The 27,568-nt window shown below is 39.4% G+C and overlaps 2 protein-coding genes across 2 annotated transcripts; both read right to left on the bottom strand.

Moving 5' to 3' along the window:
- Window positions 1-15,804: 15,804 nt before the first annotated feature.
- On the bottom strand, window positions 15,805-16,747 carry LOC131679314 (uncharacterized). Its single transcript, XM_058960022.1, has 2 exons — window positions 16,471-16,747; window positions 15,805-16,265 (listed from the first exon to the last, which is right to left on the bottom strand). The coding sequence occupies exons 1-2, from the start codon at window positions 16,745-16,747 to the stop codon at window positions 15,805-15,807; spliced, it is 738 nt and encodes a 245-aa protein (XP_058816005.1).
- Window positions 16,748-17,761: 1,014 nt separating this feature from the next.
- On the bottom strand, window positions 17,762-18,442 carry LOC131679313 (uncharacterized). The gene has a single exon (XM_058960020.1). The coding sequence runs from the start codon at window positions 18,440-18,442 to the stop codon at window positions 17,762-17,764; it is 681 nt and encodes a 226-aa protein (XP_058816003.1).
- Between the last annotated feature and the right edge of the window lie 9,126 nt (window positions 18,443-27,568).

Below are 27,568 nucleotides of genomic sequence, written 5' to 3'. Positions count from 1 at the left end.
ACTTTTTGTCAGAATTTTTATTGAATTCGAACTTCTAAAGCGATAACAACAACGACGCCCATGAATGCCCGCGACCACACTATGCTCATTCGAAAGCTTTTCATTTTCTCTTTTAAATGAGCCTATGCTAGTTTTGCGAAAACTTGCGATAAGCAGTCAAAATTTGAAAAAACTGTGAATGGAGACGCATGGTTATTACTGATATTTAATTTGAATATTCACTTGATAACTAGAATAATGACACTAATTTATGCACAACTTCCAAATAGCATTTAGAGCATGATCTGCAAGGGTTTTACTAGTGATCAAGAGTAAGGAGCCGAGCGAGAAGAATGGTTTTTAAGTGGTAAAGGAATTGAGAATGTTTAAAATTCAGTAAATATTTTCAACAATCTGAAATGTGTCATAAAATGTTTCATGAACTATTTTTGCTAACTTACGCAATAACTGTCAAATTGAGTGAACAGAGTTGAGTTCTAGTCATTTGGTGAGATTATTTTATCTGAGTTTGCATATCACTGATATAGCTTAAGGGTATGCGATATTATCCAAATAAAATAAGACCATTTTTAAATGAACCATATACGCGAAAAAAGAATTTTGGATTTATTTTTATTTAAGGTATGAAATAAGCAATCTAAGTAACTTAAAACACACCTGCAAAAACAAAATCGTTAACCATCTTTTTGATTAGTGAATGTAAATCAATATTCCACTAAGACGCTCAAAATGTTTGTTTTGAAAATGAAAGAGAATGTAGTTTTCATATCAAGTAACCCACTAATGAATTAAACGTTCCAAAATTAGTCGATCACATCTTATTTGATCTTTAAAAATAATATAGTCATTTCTGAAAACCCATAATGAGATGTCAATCAATTCGTTTCGATACGGAAAATAAATTCCAAAATTACAATTGGAAGAAATAATTATAAAAGACAAAATATTTACTTTTGAGTCACTCTAATAAGTAGTAAAGTTAATTTCTATTTTTATAACCAACATAGGAATTTAGCGCACAAAAATGTCTTTTAAAAATTTTGAACCTTCACAACAAAATAATTATTTTTGAGCCACCCTAATGCACAATGAAATATTTTTTACAAATGTTAATATCAAAAACGATTTAGCATACGAAAATTAATATACACACATTTTAAGAACGATTTATAAAAAAAAATATTTTTGAGACACCTTAATAAATAGTAAATGTTCATTTTTGAAATTTTTTTAATATCGAAAACGAATTCAGCGTACCAAAATTACATAAAAACGTCCTATATGAACCGATACGAAAAAGTTTCGGCTTTAGTCCACCTTTTGTTCTAAGTCGTGCCACTGTGCTTAGGGCCCGACGCGGCTCTCGACGGCCCTGCTCGAAACGCATCTTCATAAACAATTGGGCTGATTATATTGGATAACTTTATTTGTTGCGCAGTTTCTCTCCAGATTGCGTTTTTGTCGGTAGTCAGTTTTGGAACATTTGGTATAGAATGGCAACATAAGTTGACTGAAATGCAAAAAATAAATCTAATCATTAAAAAAACAAATCGTAAGATGAACAAAGAGAATTGAATGAACTGAATGAATAAATGAAGCTACTAAAACAATATTAAGAGAAACTAGGGTGATGAGCCCATTTTCGCCATGTTTCTATTAGCACCCTAGTTAATATCAAAAGCGAATAAACAATTTGAGTCGGCAAGTAAGTGAAACGTGCCTGTGCTTCGGGAAATATTTTAAACACTAGTCTGAAAGAAAATTGACCGAGATTTTACGTAGACTGCTTCAAAAATGAAAAAAATGGATGCTTTGATCAAGAAAAGAAATGAATATTTTAATCAAGGAATTGTAGGTGCTCACACCAATGACGATACTAATTTGTTTCATTTTCTTATAAAAGACAACAATATAATAAAAAGTCCTCGTGACACCCCCCCCCCCCCCCTAAGTTGCCCACGCGGCATATGGTTGGAACCTAACATAAAAAAACTGGTTTGAACAATATAAAATACTCGCGTTTGAGCGAAACAAAAAGTCGAGTACAACGCGCACCCTTGTTCATCCTACCATTTGACCTAATGCGTTGAATAGAGATAGCAGACACTGCCTTAACTAATGTATTCAAATGGATGACATGATGACAGCAGCTAATATGAATTATGGTACAGTTATCTTACAATCTCATTTCGTTTGGTTTGTGTTTATTACTAGTCTTCTGTCAATAAATCTGTGATTTATGGTGCCTGTTCTGCCTACATCTACGTTTAAACATGACTACATTCGGCGCCGACCAACCTGGTCAAAATCGGTAATATTTACCACAAACTGCAAATTGAAACTCCAACAACAGTTTTAGAAAATGTACACATAGATTTGACTGAAAAATGTGTCTTAAAAATGAGTTTGAAGTCCGGGTCAATATTACCCACTAACACCTTATTTATTACAAAAAGGTAAGGCTAAAGAAAATCAAAAGAAGACTCACGCTATGTTCTAAAATTCTTCTAAATATACTATTCTTCTAACTACCTTCATACTAACTTCTTTCAAGGAAGTTGGATTTATTTGCAGCCTTTTGACAAAGCTGTAGAAAATAAAACTATCTTTCGTATTTTTACTTCCAGTAATAAATTGGTGCATACAGTGCCAACTAGCGATGAAAATGCTGGTAAGGGAGCTTTTTTCATGTAAATTATCAAAAAATCCAATACAAAGTTCGAACAGGTTGGTCCGGTAATTGAACTTGTCCGATTTGGCACAAGTTTGGAATTTCATGTCACTCTAATGATCACACTATTTTTTTTAGTTTGATTATAGAGGTTTTAACCTTAGAGTCATTCGCCTCTTTTCGGGTTGGAGAAATCTCTTTTGGAAAAATCTCTAACCCTATGTGCGGGGTTGGGAATCGAACACAGGTGAGATACATGATTACACTAAATAAAAAATGAACTGAACTGACAAAATCTAGGAAAGCGAAATCGATAGATGAAAATCTCGGGTCATCATTGTAAGATTTCTAGCTTTTGTGATCCTTCTTTAAAAAAATTAAGGTTTCTTAAGGAATAAGTATATATCCATTAAATAATGCATAACTAACTCTTCGAATGTAGATCCAATGTCTTCCATGAGGTCGCCGCCTGGTAATCTACGATGATTTCGCCAGAATTTCCAATCCTGGTCCTTGACTAAACAAAACTACCTCAAAGCCAAAGAATCCTTCCATTTCACAATACAAGAATACCCGATTTCTTACAACTCGTTCCAAAAGGGATCAAATTCTTCCAGCGCTTGCAAAAAAATACATTCTGGAACCCGACTGTCTGCGGTTTTTGCAACCCATCAGCCTTCTGCTCGATTACCCAACATTCTTGAACGACCATTCAACTTCTTTATTGTATAGTTTACCTTTCTGCGTACTCGCATGTTTATACAACTCTATATCATGCCCTTCCCGATGGACAGTCAATTTGGTTTGAAATGAGTTTTTGTCGGTTTTCACAGATTTTTCCTTTTAGTTTGCGAATGATGGCCGTCTCCGATGCACACCGGAACCATCTTGAAACTCAAAACACAATGAAACGAGTAAACCGTCTGCTCCACCGACCATCGAAAAAAACCCTGCGGGAGTAGATTGGTTGGCAGATTGAGGTTGGGGATCGTGTCCTCGGTTCGGTATTTGATTTGTATGTTCTGCTTTTTTCGACGTTTGTTTTTAATCAATTTCGAGTTCGTTAGCTGCTTGGGTTTCAAATTGAAAACATTTCGATTGCGTTTTCTTTTTCGGATGGGGTTTCTCCCTTATTCGTTGGTTCAATTAAGCACTGTTTGTTAAGGCTGTCGAATTTCAGCATGTCTGTCTGTTAGCCCCCAATCCACCGTTGATTGTTTCGTCGTTAATTGACAACATGTTTGTTACCGAACAAGTCGACGATCCGCAGAATTACAGTGTAATTAACAGTGTTCATTCTGCACTCAACCGAGCGTGAATTTCACACAACACTCCGTTTATTATTTCCATAAATAGGATGGTTCTACACACAGCTTCGTAATAACGAAAATATATTGCCAATCAATTCCCAGTTGATTATAACCCTCCGGAGGCTCGCGATAGGATCAAGCGAAGAGTAATGATTTATTTATCAAAAATTATGCTGCTTTCCACACAACAGCAGTTCGCCACATGCATTATCCGTCTGCAACTCCTGCCAGTCGTCGAGCAGTTTTTCAGTTCGAACTAACGACCCACGCCCAAAGGGAGCACGAGTTCACCTGGTCGGGCGTTGTGAGGCGGTAATAAATTCGTTGAAGTCTTTACTTTGTACCTTTCAATAATAACAACCATCCGCATGAAGTTCGGGGCGAAGTTCGAACGATGACCGACGGTTGATAGGTGGATTGGTTCGCGAGGAAGTAAAAAAGGCGAAATCAATAGGCAGATGACTTTTTTTACTCCAAGACCTGGAGAATATTTGCTTTCTGTTCTTTGTAGCCTGGACACTGGGATCCATACTAACGAGCATGGTGTGAAAGCTGAAAATACAATTAAGTTCGGAGTACTTCTTCGTGAGTTGGTAGTCTCAATTGGTCTCTAGTTATAGTCTCAAAAGAATCAGATCTTTTGTTCTAACGGGAACAACAAGGGTAGCCCATCAATCTTTGGGTGTTTTCTTTATTTGTATAATTCGTGTTCTTCTTAATCTGGACTCGACATGCTAATTACTCTCCGTATCCGTCGATAATGTATCAGTGTTGCTCACTATAAAATGTTATTTGAAAGATACTGAAGGTATTAAAACCCGGCGCCAATCCTTATTATCCCTAATTTGATTCTCCCAAATTATGCAACTATCTCATTAGTGCACATTTCAAGCTATAATTGAATAATTTTCCTCTAATCCTTTCCATTGAAACCATTTTCTTTCAACCTCGACCCAGTCGATCGTTATTATGCATATGCACTTTCCACTCCCGTCAGCATCGTACCCAAACGTCAACCGCATGTAGGTACTTATTTTAATCGTATTTGCGTATTCAACCGAAGCCCAACAACTCATTTCGAAATAGGACCCGCGTAGCACTTTACGCAAACCAGACTGCAGATGCAAAGCAGACAATTTACAAATGTTTTTCCTCGACCAAATAAGGTTAATTTATACCAGCTAAATTGAAATAATAAATAAATAGATGTCGATTTGGTTTGCTTCGGGTTCGTTCGATCCGTCCGTCTGTTCAACCCGTCGGCGGTCGCAACGCCATCCAGCTCCCCCGTCCTGTTTAGCAATATGAACGCGGACTTATAATTGAATAATCACAATCGGAGTGGAAAATTGCAAACAACTCTATGTGTGCAACTCTTTCAAGCTGCATTCGTCTTTCTTTTAGCGCATTTTCAGATGACTAGAGGGACGGGACGCGCAAGAACAGACCGTATGGTTAGGTACCTATAGCGAATGTGAAACCCTATTAGGATGGTCTTTTGTAGCATGCGGTTGTAGGCCGATCGGAAAAGTTCCTCTGAGAATCGCCGACTGTCGACTACCGACCATCTATCTAACCAGCAGAGCTGGAGGGCTCATTTATAATGGTTTACCCTATGCATAAAGGAGGCGAGTTGATTCTAGGAAAAAAAACGGAAAATTGGGTACGCATTGCGGCAACCAGCGCCTACTATAGTGGTCGGACTGGGGGTGCATCTGCATGATGATGCGATCGATCGAACCTAGTTAGTGTGTTCATTATTCATAATACGAACTAAACATGGACTGGTGCACCGTGCGTCGGTCGGTTGTTGCATCCACTCTGCATAATTGTATGAGTTTTCAATTTGTTGACTGTTTGAAGAACGGGCGAGGGGAAAGCATTCAATTCCATGTTTTCGTGACAGTGCCCGTTCTTGTAGACATGTCCGTTGGATGGGGAATGTTTGCTCTGCGTCGATGGTTGTGTTGTGATTAGGAATTTAAACGGACAGTAATTGGATCAAATTTACAAATTTTCAGCCTGGTATGACTATTATAACGACTGGATGATTAATGAATAACCAGACTGGAATTATAGCTCAAGGCAGGGGAATCGATACGTTCTTCTGATCCAATAACTAATTGAACCGATGGTTTTGAGTGGGGAAATGAGCCTAGAAAAGCAACTGGACAATCGAGTATTCGAAAGCGAAGGCCTAAACAAATACTCCTTTAAAGTTTTGTTGCCCAAAGAAGTTCCACAGTGTGACTCCTCATCCTTACAGAGCGATATGTTCAAACTGAGAAATACAATTAAACTTAACATATAGCTAAATTTATTATTTCTTCTCACAAATTTATTGTAAGTGTATGTTTACTTCACGATTCGCTCGGGTCCCTATTAGTATTGCAATTTATTGAAGCGTGTAAACAAACCTGCTGCAGCAAAAGGTCGGCAAACTTGTGATTTAGGATGAGCTCAGCCCTTGTACTGCCTGCCTGTATTCGTTTTTTTTTCTCTCCAAGCAAATAAAACACAAACCATTTCAGCGCGAAAGGTCTCGCGCTTCCATTGGACCAGGACCTGGTATACGGTTTGTCTTCTGCCGGTCGGCCGTTTTTCTTGTAGCTAACGCTATAGCATGGAAAGGCGGAGCAAAGTAAAACATTTCCACCCAGTAAAGTACATAATCATATTTTAGCGAAAAACAAAGTACCTTCAACGATATTATTAATGTTTTCATTTTTCTCACTTTGCACGCGTTCTTTAGACTACGTCCGACTGCTCCGCTTGCCTGCTCCGGGGACCATCGGGACGGGCTTCGGTCATCAGCAGAAGAATATACTGGGTTTGCTGGGAATTAACATTATCTACACGGATTGTAATGGCACTTGTCTGACTTGACCGTGCAGCTTTTCCTCCATGCATTCTAGTGAGGCTATATCATGCCAGAACTGTGGTGTGTAAAAAGAAGTATATGCTAGAATTCACTTTTTACTGTAGCTTACTGGTTAGCAGATAACAGTCTTAATTTTTCTACTACGATATTTTATAACATTGCTAAATCTTATATCATCCATCATGTTTGGTTGAGTTAAGCAAAGCTGAGTCATATTAAATGCGTTGCCTTCGATAAAGCGCAATATTATAACAATAATGGTCACAGAAAGTACAGTTCAACCCGTTTTTATACACTTCCGATTTTATACACCCCCGATATCATAAACTTTTCCTTCATCATTTTTTAAACCTTCAATATGTAGTAATTCTTATGCAAAAAATTCAGGGAAATCTATTGAAGACAGCTAGAATAACCGCACGAAACGTGTGTACCCGTTTTACCCCAATTCTTCATGTAATGTATATGTGGAGTTATACCTTACGCATCATTTCAGAAAGAGGTTGAAAGCGGCTTACCGAACACCGAACATTTATTGAACATACTTAAAATGACAGCCCGATACGGGGTTACCCGTTTACTCCAATTCGTTTCCTTATATAAGCTAGAAGTTATATTTACCCCACATTTCAGAAAGAGGCAGTAAAAAGTAATTGTTCATGTTCAATAATCCAGATAATAAATTGAAGTCCGTATGACACACATGTACCCGTTTTACCCTAAGTCCGTCTCATAACTCTGGTGCAGGGCCGCAGAGAGAAAATACGGGCCCCCACCACTGTGTATTGCCTGAGTACAAAAAAGTCAATGTTTGAAATTCATTGGAGTTCACAAATATTATGTATAGTACACTGAAATTTTATGTTTATATACCATTGTTTTGCTCTAGTTGTGGCGGTGGTCAGCTATTTTCGTCCGCGTCCCCTATCACCAATTTTTATACATTGATTCATCAGCAGTGCTATCTTTGAAAATTAACCACCTTGGTTATGCAACTAATTTTTTCCGATCTTTTTTAAATGCAAATAATTAAGCAATTTTCATTTCGTTATATTCTGAATTGCACATATTTTGTCGCATGTAATTTTAAATGTACTTTCATTTGATGGCACTGTAAGGGAACACGTATCCGCCGGTTGATGCCAATTGAGCTGACATTTCTTTCGACTGAACAAACTAATTTATTTGTTTGTTTAGTGTTTATTTGACCAACTAGGAAACGAATCCACTGGGTCTTTAATGCGGGTGGGAAATACGCATGGTTTTGTCTGAGTGAATGACTTTTGAATTATGTATGAGGGTGGAGAATTGACAATTCGCAAGATCATTTCAAATCCAATTACCAATTTGCGGCAATCATTTCAGCACGAGGAACAAATGTTTTATGGTCATATTTAATGCTTTACTTTTAGTCCATTAACTCATCAGTCAATTATACTGAGCTAAGAATAAGTACGTACTATTTGGAAACAGGGGGTGTTTGATTCGTGCATGCTGTTAATATCGTTTAGGAACGCAGCATTTGTATTTTTTCTGTTTCGCGTCTTCATTGTAATATCGGAACGTTTAACTCGAACGAGGTGGAAAATTTCAAGTTACAGGATCTCGATATGCTTGTGATTATACCAATAAGGACCATTTATAAATTCTGCCACGCTATTAGGAGGAAGAGATATGAATAATTGTGACATAAATAGAAGGGAAGCACGTCTTGTGCTTTGACGCAATCGGCCGTTTTACGCAGGATTGCGCCATGTATATAGTAATTTCCATAGAACATGAACACTTTTGCTAGTAGCGGCATAAAAGTGCTACTACAAAATGAAGGAAAAACTAAAATAATTTGATTCGTATTAGACCAAGGGGAAAAATAACGTGGTAATATGACAGAGAGTTGGTTCAAGTTGTTTTCGATGAAACAATCTCAATAAACGATTAGCCAGAGTTTAAACGCCTAGAAGATATACGTATCCTACAGTCAATAGACTATTCAAACATGCACGAAAATATGGTCTCAGTCGTATCGCTTGCTTGAAGCGAATCCTGACTAACAAACCACCCATTACCCAATCCGTGGTACTTATGGGAGTGTCATTGAGTCGGGGCCTTCCGTTAAGTAAGTACCACATCAACACTTCCTTTCTCATCCCAAGTTACGGTAAAGATGGTCGTGGCCCGCAATGGTAGCCCGCAATGGTGGCCCGCAATGGTGGCTCTCAGGCGAAACTCTCGCTTGGACTGGATCAATTGTTATTCCCAAACAATGCTCCTCAAGTAGTCTGGCTGGAAATGAGAGTCATCAGTCTGCAATCTACGAAGTATACCGTGCTTACGCAACGCAACGCAACGCATTGTTTTGCTCTAGTTGTTTGTAGTGCCAATGAAGGAAAAAAACATAGAATTTTTTATACTTTGGAAGTTTTTAATACCTCTTCGACAGTTTTGGTGATTTTTAAAAGCGCCATTTTTGTTAATAGTATTTATAAAAGTAAGGAAATGGCAAGATTAAAAATGTAGTAATTACAAAAATTAAAAATATCTAAACGGCGATCAACGCCAAAAGATTAAAATAAGCAATAGGAAACTGAATGTACAAAAGAGCTAAAAACAACAAAATCAACCAAATAAACAAATTAATGTCAATTGTCAAAAAAGTTCAATCGAGAATAACCAAAACAAAACCTATAAAAAATCGATAAAGGAAAACAGGAAACTAGAAAAACATATTGCGAAGATTAAAAAAGTCGAACATTATTGAACAGATGATGAAAATAATGAAAAATCGATAGGAAAGTAAGAAATTTTTTTAGAATCGATGAAAATGGAAAAAAACTACTAAAAAGAATTCAAACATTAATGTAAAAAGTGCATAAAACTGAAAATCTCGATAAATCAAAAATAATAAAATTTATTTAACATTAAAAACAAGACATATTTAAAGCAATAGAAAAAATTAAAAAAAAACATTAAGAATGCATAAAACTAGAGGAGTATATATAAAAGACAAGAATAAAATAACCATAAAGAAATTTAAAAAAATGGACGAACCAGAAAATTTTGAAAAACTGGAAAATTGAAATGATGAAAAGACGAAAAAGTAAATAAAATTGGAAGTATTGAACAAAAACGGAGCAAAAGTAAGGAACGTAATTATGGATAAAATAAAAATATGCAAATAGATAAAAAAGGCAGAATCTTACAATTGTAGAAATACAAATACAATCCACAACTTGAAAAAATATATCAACGAAATTTTAACAAAATAAAAAAATCCATGTAGAAACAAAAAACATGAGAAACATGGATCAAATTTCAAATAAGGGTTTTGGTTGGATTTTACGCTATGCTGGATTCGAAAACATTCATAATCCTATAAAAACATGAATTATTCCTTTATTCGTGTTGGTGTGTTAGCATACCTTAAAATATTTGACAAGAATGTTGTAACTGATTTCTAGAAAATAGTTCAAAAATAAAATCGTTACGTTCAGGAAGCGACGTTCAAAATCTCACGCTCACTCCACCAAAACGAAAATATTTTGTATGCGGATTTAACTTGCTACATTAGTTAACTAATCTTGCTAACTAGTTGATTTAGTTTGGTAACAGAGTTAAATTTTCTCTTCGAAATCAATCAAACATAATTTAGTAATTTAGTTGAACGTATGCTTCTTAGAATCATTGGCAGCTGCAGGATTGTGAACTGAGAGATCTTCTTTTTATGCTCCATGACATATACAATTCAAAAGAAAACTATTAACACTATACGCGTCGCGAAAGAGGCTTGTTATGTACGCAATTTGCTGTTATAATGAAAATGTTGATAAAAGGCCGTATTTGAAAGAATTGTAAAACGTATTTATTTTTTTCCATCACTGGCCTCTTTGCTAGGGGGAATTTGTAGTCGAAAATCGAAAAATTTCGTTTATTTGATAAGGATGTATCATCTCGTATCTGAATATGATTTTTTATAGATTTTGTATCAATGAACGGCAAACCAAATATATTAAATTTCAAATTTAAATTTTTGGATTAATTTCGAATTCTTTTGGTATATCAAGAGTTTTTGATGACTCATTTGACCAATTGAGCACTCAAATAGAGGTAGGGTTACCGCCTCTAGTGGTACTTTGACCAGCAGAATTTTACTGAGCAGGGGATAGACTTCAAGAGACACATGGGTATACGTTGAAATCAATTCGAATTTCGAATTAAAGTTATCACTCGACAGAATTTTGCATTGCTTTTCATTGTATAAAACGCTTAAAAACAAATAAATATGCACTGTTTTATTTCTTATGTAGCTCGTAGCACTAGGAGGAAAAATATTCAATAAATCAAAAAAATCGATTTCAAATTGGCGAAATTTGAAGACAACCTCATGACTTCTAATCAAACCATTTAATTGTTGAACCCTTACAAGTCTGATCATATTTTTGTTTCGATTATAGACATTTCAACCTTAAGGTCATTCGCTTCTTCATTCAGGTTAGGAATTTTCCTATAACAAATCTCTATTCCTGTGTGCGGGGTTGGGATTCGAACCCGTGTGAGCTGCGTACATGACATTCAATGTACAAATTCCGCTATGCCCGCTCGAGTCTGATCTTGTTTCGATGCGAGATTTACGTTGGTATAAACATAGTTGATATCAAATATGCAGTAGTTTAGAATTTTCGCCATTCTAGTTACCTCATACACAAGATGTTGAATTTTTAATTGCATTCTCAAATAATTTTTTGTCGAAAAAGTATTTATCAAAATTTTAGTTTCTGTTAAAAATCCGGGCCCCCCTCAAAACTCCGGGCCCGGGGGGAAACACCCCGATCCCCCCCCCCTCTCGGCGGCCCTGGGTATGGTACTAAACTGTCAACGAATTCATGTTAATGTATTAGAACATTGCAATATATTACAATGCATTGGTGAAATGTGACATGTGGTAGCTGCGAATAAGACAGTCTAAGGTTTGCGTAGCCAGCTAAAATCTCATAACTGACAGACGCGCACAAAACGCTCGACAAAGAAAGCAGACTATCGAGCGCTAAGGGCGTTTTGAAAAAAGAATTCTGCGTTCAATACTCGGCGGTACAATAAAAATGGAAAGTCGTGCAGACGCATGAACCACGTGTTGTGTCAAATAGGTACATCAGAAGGCTGGAAAAATAAGGCAGAGGCTACGGTGGGCTGGACATATAGCTCGAAAGCCGGATGAAAGACCAGCTAATGTTGTGCCCAGCAGAGAACCTGGAAAAGGTCGAGTTGAAAGAATCCAGAATATAGGTTTCTCACTGAATAAGCTCAGGACACAATACGACTGATTTCTTATTTTGAAAATTCTTGCAATTTATGAATCCAGATCTGTTTTCTATATTTCTCATATTGTACAGGATGTTTATGTCATTGATCGAACTAACTAAACGAATTTCTTTTTTCATCACATTCGAGTAATGTTAAAAAGCCCAACTAAACGTATAAAAGTTATGTTTAATTATGCTGTGCTAAATCACACTTTTCGGAATCTATGAGCGGAAATTGCTCAGCAAAAAACGACTATGTAGATTTGGGATGAAATAACAGACATCATTCCAATTATGACAGTTGACATCCAACAACGTGCTAATAATGCTGTCGTATTTAGCGTTTTTGAAACCTCAGACGCTACAGTAAGAGATGTGCTCGAAGTATATTTATAAATTAAAATAAATCTTCCGAATCAGTATCAATCTTCACCGCACGTAATAAAGTTGTCAGTGCTGAAAGGACACATCGGATAGCCAATTGGATTGCAATGAAACCAACTTTTTATGAAAATTTCGGATCACAACCTGATAAAATAGCAAATTGACATCATATCGCTCAGAGCTGGTACCACCTTTTTGCATCCATCATCTGAATCGATCCACTGCCCGAGAGTCAGAAATTGCGAGAAAAACAACCGTAAACTAATTGCGTATCACGCGCGTTCGATCAGTGCGTTGATTCGCTGGAAAAGTACTCAATTACTTGGCAAACTGTTAGCTAACACACTCCACTGAATGAGTTACAGTTTACAGACTGAGAACAGTCCCGGCAAGGCTTGCGCGATGATGTTCCATAATGAACCGCAATCTCTCGACTTGGCTTGTGTCCATGTGCATGATTAATTGAGTCCATTTCCATTGCAATTGGCAAAAACATGTGATATCTGTATTCCATAAAAAGACCCGACAGCTTTTGCTCCGGTATCTAGTAGGCCACCATTTTGGGGTTTTGGAAAATTGCGTTCATCACGCGTCGCGAGTCCCCCCAGTCAGTCAGTCAGTGGTAGGTAGTTATCGCACAAAAACGTCAACGCTTTTGCGCATACGCCACAATTTTTTCACATTCCTACATGGTTATGGTGGCACAAAACGAGCTGAATTGTTGCCACGCCATGCCAAATGCAAAAGGGTGATGATATTATTTAAATTGATTATGGAACTTCATCAACTATCGAAATGGACGGAGGCATTCCAGGCATGGCTAACCGGCACCCAGCTGAGTATACTGCGACGAATATGGCCCACGGAGATACAGAGTTGTTTTCTCGCAGAAACTGCTGACTTGCGTGGTCCAGCATCATATTCGTTTATAGCTGTGTGTATATACATATAACAAGAACAAAAAATGCACAGCATAACTGCCACAAAACGGTTGCATCAGTAGTGCTTACCACGCCGCCCGCCAGAGTCGCATTAAATTGTCTCAATCAACTTTTTTAACGGCCATGGTTTACTGTGTGTAAAAATAAACGATTGCGCGTACGATTTTTGCTGGACCTAGGCGAAAGTAGATAGTGCCGGGGAATGTAAATAATATTTAAATCGGGATGTTTGACTTTTTTGTTGTCCTGTTTTGTGCACACATTTGCTATGGACCGTAGCTTAATAAGGGCGGTAGTATAGGGATACTTTCCCTCAATGCATCATGATGGACAAATACTTTAAGGATTGTGTGATTCCAGTTTCACGCGACATTACGGTTTACTGCCGCCATTGCATATATAATTTTATCGCAGATTGCCATGTCGTACAATGTTTACGAATTGGCCTGTTACTGACAACTCTTGTTAAGGTGAAAGTGGCCATTGCGATGCAAAACAAGCCAAAAAAAATCTTACACCATCCAGTTTTACTGTACTGGATTTACGCAGCAGCATTCTGCAAACACGTTATATTTTAATAAATATGGTTATTGATTAACTAATTAATGCCACTCGAAGACTGATAGGAATGTACAGATGAATGCGAAATCCTCAATCGGTTCACAACGGGAGCCAACCATCGACACAGTGCTGTGTTTGATTGAATAACGTTTACAGCGGAAAACTGGTCCTATCAACGATGGAACAATTTTCCAAATAATTGGCATACATCTTGCTTTACCAACATCTTGAAATGTCTGGACTAGCCCGAACTGGATGAGTTGAGGTGGTGATCTGGTGTTACCATACCGAGTCTCACCAGGTGACACGTAATCGAAGTATGGATTTGATTTATGCGTATATGATTTGCATAATGATGCCCGTATTCGGGATGCGCTTGCTGTGTAGCATTAATAATTAACTAATTGTGAAATAGTTTTTCACTGAGAAATGAATGAAATGGAAAACGATAATACAATGCACGCATTATCACGCCTTTTTCTGGAAAAAATCGAATTCGTACATTAGCTGGATTCGTTCATTTTACGAATCGGTTTGGATGAATATTGGATAATATTTTTCCGAAAGTGATTAGTTTGCATATTTTAATTATTCAAAGCATGGAGTCGTTTGTGAAATTTTATAATTATTTTAAGATATTTTTTCATAAAATTTATGCAAAAAATAATATAAAATAATAAAAGTAAAATGAGTAAAATAAAAAATTAGAAATGAAGAATATGAAAAAAAACCAATCAAATGAAGAAAATAAGTGAAATCAATCAAATAAATTGAACAAACAAAAAATGTAAATGATCAAGATAAACTAAATTATCAAAATGAATAAATAGGCTTATAAAATTAAGTGATTTAAATGAATAAACCAAAGGAATGACCACAAAGAATAAAATGCAAAATGTTATTAAAACTGAATACTAATGAAAAAATCAATGGAATCAATAACGTGACGCTATGCTATATTTCTCCATACTGGAGAAAAATTTAAGTAAACACTATTTTTCTCCACTAAGTGGAAAGCTGTTTTAAACACCCATTACCCTTAAAGAGCACAAAACCTATAACTAAATCAGGTATGGAACATGTGTTTCGTATTTTGTGTTGTTGTTACTGTACGGTTTCGGAATGGAATTCGTTTAATGGACTGTAAATTAATTGGAGAAAAGAAACGTGTTTATTTTGGTTTGAATATTGCGTGTTAATTTCGCGACGAACGGCGTACGAATCCCTTTTTTGTTACAGGGTTGCCAAATGATATAAAAATACATATGTTATCAAAAATATACAAGATAGGGTAATAATAGGGTTTTGAAATAACCGTTACATCCGAACATCCTCCCCCGCGTTGCAGTTGCGGAGGAACTCAAGGCAGAACTACTAACTTCGCCGTGGTTCGACTGAAAACACCGCTGTTGGTCTTTACCATCACCGCCCTGATTATCCCATCAGAACCTGAATGGACACTAACCACCCTGCCTAAACGCCATTGTTGGGGTGGCATATTCTCCTCCTTCAAAACGACGAGATCTCCGATTCTTACTTCGGTGTATTTGCGATTGTGTTTCGGTCTGCGTTGTAGCTCCTGAAGATAGTCTCGTGACCACCTCTTCCAAAATTCGCTTCGCATCTTCTGAATGATTTGATATCTGGACAGTGCACTTAGCTTGACGTCGTCTGATTCAGGCTCACGTATGGCAGTTAGCTCTCGGCCTATGAGAATATGCCCAGGTGTTATCGCCTTCAGGTCATTAGGGTCAGCTGATTAAGGAACAAGCGGTCTCGAATTGAGGATGGCTTCAATCTGGGCAACCAAGGTGTTCCACTCATCGTAGGTAAACCTTCCATCGCCGACAACTCGTGTTATGTGATGCTTGGTTGATTTGATACCAGCTTCCCAAACGCCACCGAACTCGGGAGACCGCGCCGGAATAAAGTGCCATTTTATTTCTTGAGGTAGACAGTAGTCACTGAGCGCCTGCTTCATATCCCGTTGATTGAACAAGACGTACAGTTCATGCAGTGCCGAGTTCGCCCCGATAAAGTTTGTGGCGTTATCGGAGTGTATTTGGGTAGGGACTCCACGTCTGGCCACGAAACACTTCAGCACGTTGATGAAAGCTTGAGTTGATAGGTCCACTGCCAACTCGATATGGACCGCCTTTGTAACCATGAAAATAAACAACGCAATATAAGTTTTCAGAGACACCGGTGTCCGTGGGTTGCCTGTTTTGACGTGAAAAGGCCCACCGTAGTCGATACCAACTCTCGAAAAAACGTCTGATTGTGTCACACGAAACTTTGGTAAGTCTGTAACGCTTGATTTCCGGTGGATTTGTTTTGAAGCAGCGAATGCACCTTTTGAGATGCTTCTGGATCACATTCCGTCCATCAACGATCCAAAATCGCTGTCGAAGCGCCGATAACAAACCGCTGGGTCCAATGTGCAGGTACGTTTCATGGAAATCGTTAATGATGATCTTTGTCACATGATGCTTCAGTGGAAGCATAATCGGATGATGCTGTCCAAAGGTTAGATTCGCGTGCTTGATTCTGCCGCCTACACGTAGTATTCCGGATTCGTATATGGGATTCAGCGAGCGCAAATCTCCTACACATTTGTGGTCCATATTCTGCGTAATGTTGTACCTCTGTATCTGCTTGATATCATCAGCGTAATATTGTCGCAGCACCAGGCTGACGATCATGTCAAGACTTACTTGATATTCTTCAACCGTAGGAAATATTGTCATTCGCTATTCGTATTCCCTTCGTTTTTCTAATGAATCGTGCTACGTATGCCATCACTCTCCTCAGTTTACGAAATGAACTGTACCTTTCCAGAACCGGAAAGTCAATCGATTGACAACTGACTGGAAGCGCAATTGTTTTAACATCTGGTATCAAGATTTCTTCAGTAAACACAAACTCTTTTTTAGGTAGCAGTACGCGAAAATGATGGACCATGCCACCAGACATCATTGTGCATTAGTTCTCCCGGTAGGACACCTCTCGACACCATATCCGCAGGATTCAAAGCTGACCGTATATACTTGAATTCATAACCCTTTGTAGATCGTTGTATTTCAGCTACACGGTTGGCAACAAAAGTATTGAGTTCGTGTGGTGATTTTTTTAGCCAACAAAGGACGATTTGGGAATCCGTCCACAGAACGATGTTGTTGAAATCCAGTTTAAGTGCCGATGTGACTACCTTCACTAAACGAGACATCAGCAGGAATGCGCATAACTCCAAGCGGGGAACCGTCTGATTAGGAGCTACCTTAGATTACCTCGTCAGTAAATGCACTTCTGCGTTGCCGTTTGAACAAATTGAACGTATATACACACACGTACCGTAGGCTGCCAAGGATGCATCGGAGTAAGCGTGAAGTTCGATAGCGATTCTGTTGTCCGTCAGCACGTAACGATTGATAGTCATTCCAGCAGTTGCAATAAGACTCGCGATGAAATTAACCCAATTGTTTCGTTGTTCTATTGGTACTTCTTCATCCCAGTCGATTTTTAATTTCCACAGTTCACGCATGAGAAGTTTGGAGACTAATGTGGCCGGTGAAAGCAGCCCGAGAGGATCATAAATTTTTGACATCTCTGACAGAATATGTCGCTTTGTTATCGCAGTTTGCGCTTGAATCGGGTTTATCCTGAAAGCTAATTCGTCCGACGACGGATTCCAAGGCAGCCCTAGTGTTTTGATAACGTCATTTGCTCCACTTATTTCCAAAGTTGATTGCTTCTCTCGTAGCTCGTCGGGAATTGATTCCAAAAACAGCTGAATTAGAGCACCACTTGTGTAGCTGGAAGCCGCCGCTGTCTAATAGCTGTGTCAATTGCTCAGCAGCAGTTTGAATTTCGTTCACTGAATCGCCTCCGGACAAAACATCATCCACGTAAAAATCTTTGACCACAATCGCAGCAGCCAGTGGAAATTTAGATCCCTCGTCAGCAGCTAATTGATTCAGAGTGCGTGTGGCTGCAAACGGTGCTGACGCTGTACCATATGTCACAGTTGTCAGATCATATGTTTGAAGTGAATCCGTAGGATGCTTTCGCCAAATGATCCTATGGAATTTCTTGTCGTCGTCATGAATACTGATTTGGCGATACATTTTGGATATGTCGCTTGAGAAGACGTATCGGTGGATCCGGAACCGCATCACGATGTTCAGCAACGAATCTTGCACAGCCGGTCCGATCATAAGCAAATCGTTTAGCGACACGCCAGACGACGATTTCGCCGATGCATCGAAAACCGTACGTAGTTTGGTAGAAGAAGAAGTAGGTTTCAGAATGGCGTGGTGAGGTAAATAGAAGTTTGGGCTGCTACTCACCTCTGACTCAGGCGTTTCCTTACAGTGGTTGAGCCGTATGTATTCCTCCATAAAGAAATCATATTGTTCTTTCAGCTCCGAATTGGTTGCCAGGCGTCTTTCAAGGTGTCCAAACCTTTAGAGCGCCTGCTGGCATGAGTCGCTAAGCTTGTCAGTGATGTTACGGAAGGGTAATCTGACCACATATCGGCCGGAGATGTCCCGGGTCGTTGTTTGTTGGTAATGTTGTTCACAAAACTCCTCTTCACTCGACAGCTTCGTTGATAGTGGAACTTCTTCCAACTCCCAGAAACGTTGGATTAACTGTTCGAGTTGAAGATCAGGATCGGAAAGCGCTGTGTGGCAGCCTTTGTATTGACGGTATGGTGAATGTCCGGTAACAGCACCCGAAACTACCCATCCAAGTGTCGTCTCTTGAAGGACCGGTAATTTATCGCCGAGCTGTATTTGCCCAGTCCTCAGTATGTGGAAAAACAGTTGTGCACAAATTAGGAGATCGATGCGCTGGGGCTTGTAAAAGTTTGGATCTGCTAACAAAACTCCATCCGGAATAATCCAGTCGGATACGTCGAGCTTGCTTGCTGGAAGAATGTTAGCAATCCGAGGAACGACGAGACATTCGATTTGTTGTATATAGCCGTTGATACGTGAGCCAAACTGAACAGCTAACATGTGTTTGACAGGCGTTTCCTTGCTGTTGATACCAACGACACTGGTGGAACATCGATTTCGACTAATATCAAGGAGACTAGCCATTGCCTCAGTAATCAGGTGCAGCTGCGATCCGGAATCAAGTAAAACACGGCACAGCTTGCTCTGTCCATGTACATCGAGTATGTTCACGATCGCTGTTGATAGCAGGACTGCTTCTTGTTCGTTAGTACTTGTGGCGCAGTTAAGGGTTACTACGTTGCTCGTATTTGTCGAAGCTTTGCCGGTTTCGGTAGACTGAACATCAGTAGTTTTGCATGTATCATCACTCGGTTTCGGGATGTCAATGTGTAGAACCGTGTGATGTCGTTTGTTGCAGTCACGACAAGAGTGCTTTGATGAACATTTTGCTGTCATGTGCCCTTTTCTCAAACAATTGTAACATACGCCAGCTTGTTTGGCTTTGGCGTTTCTGTCGGTAGCAGAAAGTTTGAGAAGCTCTTCACACTGATGGTTGAAGTGCGCCTTCTCGCAGAACACGCATTTTGTTTCGCTTGTCACCGTAAGCGTCGTAGATTTTGTCTGTAACTTCTGCGCGTGCACTGGGGCGCTAGGTTTTTGTTTAACCTTCTGCTAACTGGCCTCTACCCGTTCGAGAACTTGAGTGTGTTTTTCCAGGAAGGAAATCGTATCAGCGTATGTGGGAATCACACCGTGCTTGTTTGTAGCTTCCCACATCTTTTTTGTTTCGAAATCGAGTCGAGAGGCAATCACATTTACCAACAGAATGTCTGAGAGGCAGTACATCGTACCCGTAGTATCTGAGCGAATCGACATGCCTCACGCATTCTTCGATTAGTTCTCTCAACTGCTTACCACTTTCTTGAGTCATCGGTTTGAGCTGAAGCAACCGAGATGTATGAATGTCTACGATTTTCCGTTTATCTTCGTATCGTTGCTGGAGAAAGTTCCATGCACCGTCAAAATTGTTTGCGTTGATAAACTGCTGGTTAATCGCACCGGCCGCTTCCCCGATTAGACACTTATCCAAGTGGTATAACCTTGTAGCAGCATCCTCGGACGGACACTTCTTCATGATATCTAGAACCATCGACTTAAATTTGAACCAATGCTCTGGTTTCCCGTCGAACATCGGTAGCGGTGTATGTGGTAACACGGACTGTTGTACTCGAATCTGTGGCGCATTGGATACCAGCTGTAGACCGGAATGCACCTGTAGCTCCTGTTTTTTGTGTCTATCCAACTGCCTTCATACTTCCGCTCGCACTTCCGTGTACAATTGTTCGAACTCAAAATACTCCTGTTCTTCTTCCTCCTACTTGTGTGGCGTAGTAGCAAACAACTTTGCGTGGCAATCGTTCATGTCGAGGTACGCAGCATCAATCGTACGTAGAAATGTATCCAGCACATATTCGTCGACAGGAATCTGCTCATCATCTGCTTTGATGAGGTTTGTTTTGATGCGTGCGATCTTCGCCTTAGTGAATTCGCACCGTCGTTGAAGTGCTTGTAGCTCTTCCGCCATTTTCTTTCGTCGCTCTGCCTCGGCCTTCGCCACTTTCTGCTGCCTCACTGAAGGAAGTATGGGAATTTTCGAGCTGCGACGGGTGTTTACCGGCATCGAAATTACCGACGAAAACGATCGATTTTTCTCGTTATTCCATATCCGTAGTTCGAAGGACCAAATTATGTACGGTTTCGGAATAGAATTCGTTTAATGGACTGTAAATTAATTGGAGAAAAGAAACGTGTATTTTGGTTTGAATATTGCGTGTTAATTTCGCGACGAACGGCGTACGAAACCCTTTTTTGTTACAGGGTTGCCAAATGATATAAAAATACATATGTTATCAAAATATACAAGATAGGGTAATAATAGGGTTTTGAAATAACTGTTACATCCGAACAGTTACTTTAAATTAAAATTTTTATAATTAGTCGAGTAGTTAAATGAGTAAAATTTAAAAAATGGATAAAATAAAAAACGTGAAATGGAGGAAATTGAATAAAATAAACAAATTTTTATAATAAACATTACTGAACAAAATGTATAAAGTGAATAAAAATATTAGAAAAGGAAAATAGTAAAACTAACAACATGGCCTAAGAGGATAAAATTACAAAATTAATTGAACAAAATGAATTAAATCAATAAACGAAACGAACTAAGGAAAAGAAGAAAAACATTTCATATGAAGCAACAAAAAAATTAATCCTAATATGACTGAAAGGATTATAATAAGAATTACAAGCCTTCGTGTAAGTGAAACGTGTCAGTGGTTCGGGAAACAGTTTTAAAAGCTAGTCAGAAATTGTCCGAAATTTAATGTAGACAGACTTTAAAATGCATCAAATAACAAATGAATGAAATGAATAAAGAAATGAACCGATTCAACGCAATAAATGTTATTAAATAGACCAAATAAATAAGAATAAGCTTAGTAGATTACATTAAATGAAGAAACTTATCAAGATTCAAAAAAAGCGCATAAATGAGATGGATAAAATTAATCGTCTTATTCAAGTGAGTGAAAAATATAGAAAATACATACACTATTCAAACGAAAATTATTTAAAAAAGGATAAATTGAATAAATTGAACAACATGAACAAAAGAATTAAATGAATAAATTAAATAAAACGAGCGTGCAATAAAACGTGAACAACACTATACAAGATCAATAAAATAAAATTATTAAACAAAAAGAAAGAAATTAAATTAACAATACGGAAAAAGAAATAAAATGAACAAATAAACAAAATTATTCAAAAAATCAAAATGAATACAAAGAGCAAAAGTGAATAAATTGAATAAAATATGATAAGTAAATTAAATGAAATTACTACAATGAATAAAATTATCAAAATTAATGGAATTGTAAAACGAATACACCCACTCGGCCGTAGTACCTTTGTCGTAATAAGAAAAATGCTCTAACAGCAAGACGTTTAATACTAAAACGCTCCCAACAAAAAATTCCCCAAACGGCAATACCAACACATTGAAATCCTCTCTACGTCGCACTCATGTTTTCTCAATTTTTATACAATAAATATTAACGTGTCGGATTGTCTGGAAGTGTCTAGCACTTCGCTTGTCATTGTATTCTGTATCAAGCTACTTACCATTTTTGTTGTTGAAGTGCACAATTTTTCATTGCTTTGAATAACACGCGTAACTAAGGTTGCTGCGGTCACTGAAGAACTTCAACACCTGCGGTGATGATAGTTTGTTGTCAGGTGCCATAAAGTGATGAGTGCGGTCAACACCGGACGGACCCGAGTCACTCATTCTAAAAGTGTGAAATAAACCACAGATTTCCGAGACGTTCTTTGTACATTTGACGTTTTTGGTAGAACTGAGATAATTGAAATTAGTTCGATTAGTTTTCGCTAGAGCAATACTTCTACGATCAAAACAAGTCTTTCGTGGTTTAGAACCCAAACAATTAAAAGCAAAGACCAGTTTCAGGATTCAATATGTACAATAAAAATGTTAGGCCTAAACAAGTTAACTATTTGATTATATAAAATGTAAATCAGAAGCTATTAAAGTAATGAATCCCGACGAAGCGCAAACAGTGAAACCAGCGACCATATGTTTGAGTCTTATTAACTGCTGCATATTAAATATAAATAAGTTTATTCTACAATTACCAGGAACAGCCACAAATTCTCCAACGAATGTACGAGTACGGCTGGATTGGGTGTGCACTAATAAAGGGATGCGTCCGTTTTTTTTCATTTCCATTACCCAGAACTACAAAATTGATCATCCAACACCGGTTGGAATTGAAACCATTAATTTGGTACAGTTCAGGTGAAATAATTTCATGTTTCAACGAGACGACCACTTGCACACATCAATCGCTGGAAACAACAGATGCTATCGTGGTTGGCAAAGGTAAAAACTCACTGAGCATCGAACTGATGTCAATTGAATAGTTCGAGAGTGTTTGCTTGCTGCACACAGATCATACATTGATTGGTTCAATTACTGAGGTTAACCGCAGAGACACATTATTGAAAATTACAGCAATGATCAGATCGAAATAAATTCTCCGACTCACCGGTTTCGAAGCCGGGAGGTGCAAAATAAATATTTGCATATGTCATCTTAACAACTAGGTAACTGAATGTCGAACTGTGTGTACTGCCTGATGCGACGAGAGCAACCACAAATGGACTGTTGAGGATCGTTCCGAGAACTTGTCGATTAAAAACCATTTACTACCCATGCTATTATCGCACTGACCTATGTCATGAAAACTGTTTGCGGTCAGTTGGCTCACACATGCTCTGTCCGTTGTTCGACCCTGTGTCTGTTTTATTTGCGTTAGATGAATTTATCATCAACATTCTCTACTATGCTATATTTCTCATTAGTCGAGAACAATTTTGGCAAAAACAATTTTTTCTCTATTAAGGAGAAAATTGTAGAAAAATCTTTTATGAAAAATTTCTAACGCTATGTGCGGAGTCGGGACCCGAACCCAGGTGCGCTGAGTACAAGGCAATCGATTTACCAACTACGCTACGTCCACCCCAACTACCTAGTTATGGAATTTGCGTTTCGACTTCGTCTCATCAGAATCCGACACTAACTTAGTTAACGGACTATGTTAGCGCCGGTTTGACGCTAGCTCCAAAAAACGGAGACGATTTGTATTCCTGGGCACCTAGTCAAGCGTGATGTCCTGCAAGAAAAGAAGCTCATTTTAAGCTGATGAGAGCTAACGAAATTGAAACATCCGTTGCCGTTCCACTTCCGCCGTCATTGCGTTTGGGCCTATAATTGAACTTTGCAGCAAAATGTCAAAAGAATTCCAACTATTAGGTTTTACACTGTAACCCGTCAGGGTAACAATTTAGCACTGGGTGAAAATATACCTATTTGTACGTACTCTCTCCGTAGAGTGCATTGTTTATGTAACATAATGCTCACCACTGTTCCTTATGATCGTTCACTTTTTCTCGTAAATTTTGTTTGTTTTAGCTTTTGTGAACGATTCTGTTGGTCTAGATAGGTGTAGAAAATTTTGTTTCATATTTATGTATAAATAACATAGGGCTTAGATAGGCCACCGCTCTCCTGCTGCTGAAATAAGGGTACTGGCTATGCTGCGCATAGGTGATGACAGCTATGCGGCGGTACGTTTTTTTGGTGCTGGTTTTGGTGTTTGTTTTGGGTCGAATGAGGAAGGCGGCCATCGAGTTTTTTTTAGAAAGTGACGGACCACAGCCAGGAACAGACGTTCCAAATTTATTCCTTTTTTTCGGGACAGTTTCCCGCCACCGTAACAAAAGTTCAGTGCGCGCGTGTGACGGTAAGTGAAATCCGTCAGTGTATCGGTGTGTGGTCCGGGCATACAAAAGTCCTGGTGTAGGGTCGCCGAGACGGGAAGCTAATCGCTAAGGAGCTACTCGCTTCCCCGGCTAAATAAAAAGGACCCAAGTGACACCAGTGCCGTTCTCACTGTGGAGGATCAGTCGAACGAGCCAAGCTCTCCTCCACAGTTAATTGCCAAGGAGAACGAAGCAGGGCGGACAAAGGTTCCCCCTGGGAAGTTTACTGCGGTAACTTCCGGGATCGTTTACGGCGAGTAGACGATCCGGCGATTCGTCGCCAACGTCGCTAGGGAGGTTCCAACAAAGGAGCCAAGCTCACCTCCCTAGCTAAAAGCCAAGGACCGCTGCCGGAGCAGCCAACGACACCAGAAGGAGAACGCGGCCGTTGTGTTCCCGGCCGGTCGGAAAAAAAACCGTCGCCTTCCCGCCGCTATCAGCAGCAGACCGTAAGGAACGACCAGCAGAGGAGAGTTTCGGGAGAATAAACGGTAAAGTTAGAATTTATTTGTTTTTTTTCTCTTTTTGTTTGTTATTATACGAAAATCCGAAATTCCGGTAGGAGCACCTAGGCCGCCCTGAAAAGAAGGGTTCGCCGGGCAAACAAGAACCCGAGTAGTGGGCAAACCTCTACTTACATTTGGCGCACAGCGCAAAACACACTGAAAAAAATATTTTCCTATTTTGGAAAATATTTTTTTCTTCCGGAGTGTGGGGTGCTTCTACTAAATAGAGGATTTTCGTAGAACAGTGGTGAGGTTTCTTCCGCAATATTGTTCCGCGGTCGTATTATTTATTTATTTACATTTTTGGTATTGTTTTTTGATTTTTGCATTTTCTTTTTTGACCGAATTTGTGGATTGCGTTGTTTGTGTTTGGTCTGCCGGACGAGTAGTTTGAAGGTTGTTGTTATTATTCGGTTGCGGTGGCCAATCGCCTTGAATTCTCAATCCGGTTTGAGACATTTTTGGAACAGCTTGATTTCCTGAAATTTTAAGGGAATCGTTAGTGGGCGAAAAATCGAAAATAATACCGTGTCAGTACTTACATGCTTTGTGTCTTGGTGATTTCTTCCAATATAGCGCAAGTTATGATGGCGTTGGAGAAATTCAACCAAGCGTGTGTGTTCATGCGCGTCGATCATTTGCATTTCGATGAGCTGGATTTTGAGTTGCTATCTCGAAGCATTTTTATCTCTCCTGATTCGGATCTTTCGGGTGTCCAGCGGCAGCGGCGTCTTCGGGGAATTTTGTCGCATGAGCGGTCGTCTCGGAGGGAATTAGTTCGTAATTTCCGGGGTGATGTGGGTGAAGAAAAGGAGATCTGCCTTGGTAAATTACTAACAATCAAGGAAGATCTCCAGTACCGGTGCCCAAACAAGGAGATTTACCGAACACGGTTGCTTCATTTGGGGTCTAGGCTCCAGGTTATCCGAAATTATGCAGCAGGGGAGGTTAACCAGGAAATTTCGGGGTTGCTGGAGGAAGTTCTAGCAGTTTATGCCAGTCATTTCAGTGACGAACAGGCAGCACTTCCTCCCGACAACCAAGAAGGGGAGGATGGAGAAATTTTGGGAGATTTGCTGAGTACAGACGTACCTGCAATTCCACAGGGATCCAATCCTTCCGATAACGAAGGATCTCTTTCTAAACAGCTCGTAGGAGACGACCTGTTGCGTGTCTTGTGCGAGATGAGGGACGAGATTCGACAATTGCGACAGCAATCCGACGATAATAGAGCCCTAGCGTCTCAGGGGTCTGATGCTTTTTCAAAAGCTACTGAAACGCTAATGGGTGGGATTGCTTCACTGACAACCATTTCGTCAGTTTTAAGAAAGACGGTTCAAGAAGTTGTCTCACTTCGTGAATCCGTGAATGAACTTCGGGCACTAGTACATCAGAAGGAAAGTGCTTCCGAGAAGGATCTGCAGACCGATCTGGAAGATTTGCGTTTGATGGACGTACCCGATTCATTTGATGCACCAGAGATTCCTCGCCCAACACTGGCGCCCAGTCCCGATCAATTTGTGTTGAAGCGAGGATTCTCGGGTCAACAAAATCTATGTCCATCACTTCCTATCGAGAAACCGAAACAGAATACTGGATTCACAGCCCCGTACCAAACTCAGAACCAGCCTTACGTTCCTGAATTGACCGAACAGCTGGCGGGACCATCATATCCGAACTTTTCGATATCCACCCATGCGGGAAACGGATCGATGGTGGCCCCCAGGAATTACTCGCGAAACCCGCAACGCGTCGCTGATTGGAAGATTCGGAAGTATGCTGGAACTGATGAAGGAACTGGACTTAATGAGTTTTTGGACACCGTAGCAAATTACGCTGCGTGTGAACAAATGTGCGAAGAAGAACTTTTCAATTCTGCGATGCATCTGTTCACTGGCAATGCTTTGACCTGGTATCAGGCTATGCGTGCGCAAAACCGGTTGTTTAACTGGAACCATCTTGTTTGCGAGCTCAAGGTAAATTTCGTACATCCTGAACTTGATGCTACGCTCAAAATGAAGGCTCTCCAGCGCCGGCAGATGCGCAACGAATCTTTCCAGGAATACTTCCTGGAAATGGAAAAAATATTTCGTGCTATGACGGTTCCAATGGCACCGAGCGAAAAACTCGACGTGCTCAAGCGGAACCTGAAAGCCGATTATAAACAAATGCTGATTCTCAGGCCAGTGAACACGCTTTCAGAATTGATGAGTCTTGGTAAATCGATCGACGCCTCCAAGACGCCGATTTATCAGAAAGTTTTCGGTTCTTCTCGGGAAGTTGCTGCTTATTCTGATAATCCACCACAAAACAAACAAAAACAAAATAATCAAAACCAAAAGGGAGGTGGACAGAATAACGGCAACGCAAAATCCAAAACGTTTTGGAACAAGAATGCCAAACCGGCAGGTCTTGATTCAAGCAAGCCTCCTGACAACCAGAAAAAGAAACAGCAAGGGAATCAGGACGGCAAGAATCTCGAAGGAAACAATCAAAAACCGATCGAACCACCGCAGAAACCTATAATGTGTCTGGAGTATTTGGTGGAAAAGCATCGTCCTCCCGTGCTCGGCGTCTGCTACAATTGTGGAGACAAAGGACATGAATTTGAGGAATGCCGGAAACCAAATCGGGTCTTCTGCATCGTGTGTGG

This window comes from Topomyia yanbarensis, chromosome 2 (assembly GCF_030247195.1).
Source record: "Topomyia yanbarensis strain Yona2022 chromosome 2, ASM3024719v1, whole genome shotgun sequence".
Classification (NCBI taxonomy): Eukaryota; Metazoa; Arthropoda; class Insecta; order Diptera; family Culicidae; genus Topomyia; species Topomyia yanbarensis.
The sequence above is the reverse complement of the archived record's forward strand: the minus strand, read 5'-3'. Positions and strand labels throughout refer to the sequence as shown.

Excerpts from the sequence above, each read along its gene's own strand:
- LOC131679314 (XM_058960022.1), bottom strand. The coding sequence starts at position 16,747 with ATGATCGTCAGCCTGGTGCTGCGACAATATTACGCTGATGATATCAAG. Across the intron at positions 16,266-16,470 it reads CCTGCACATTGGACCCAGCG|GCAACCCACGGACACCGGTG; the intron begins GTTTGTTATCGG and ends ACGTCAAAACAG.
- LOC131679313 (XM_058960020.1), bottom strand. The coding sequence starts at position 18,442 with ATGGAGGAATACATACGGCTCAACCACTGTAAGGAAACGCCTGAGTCA.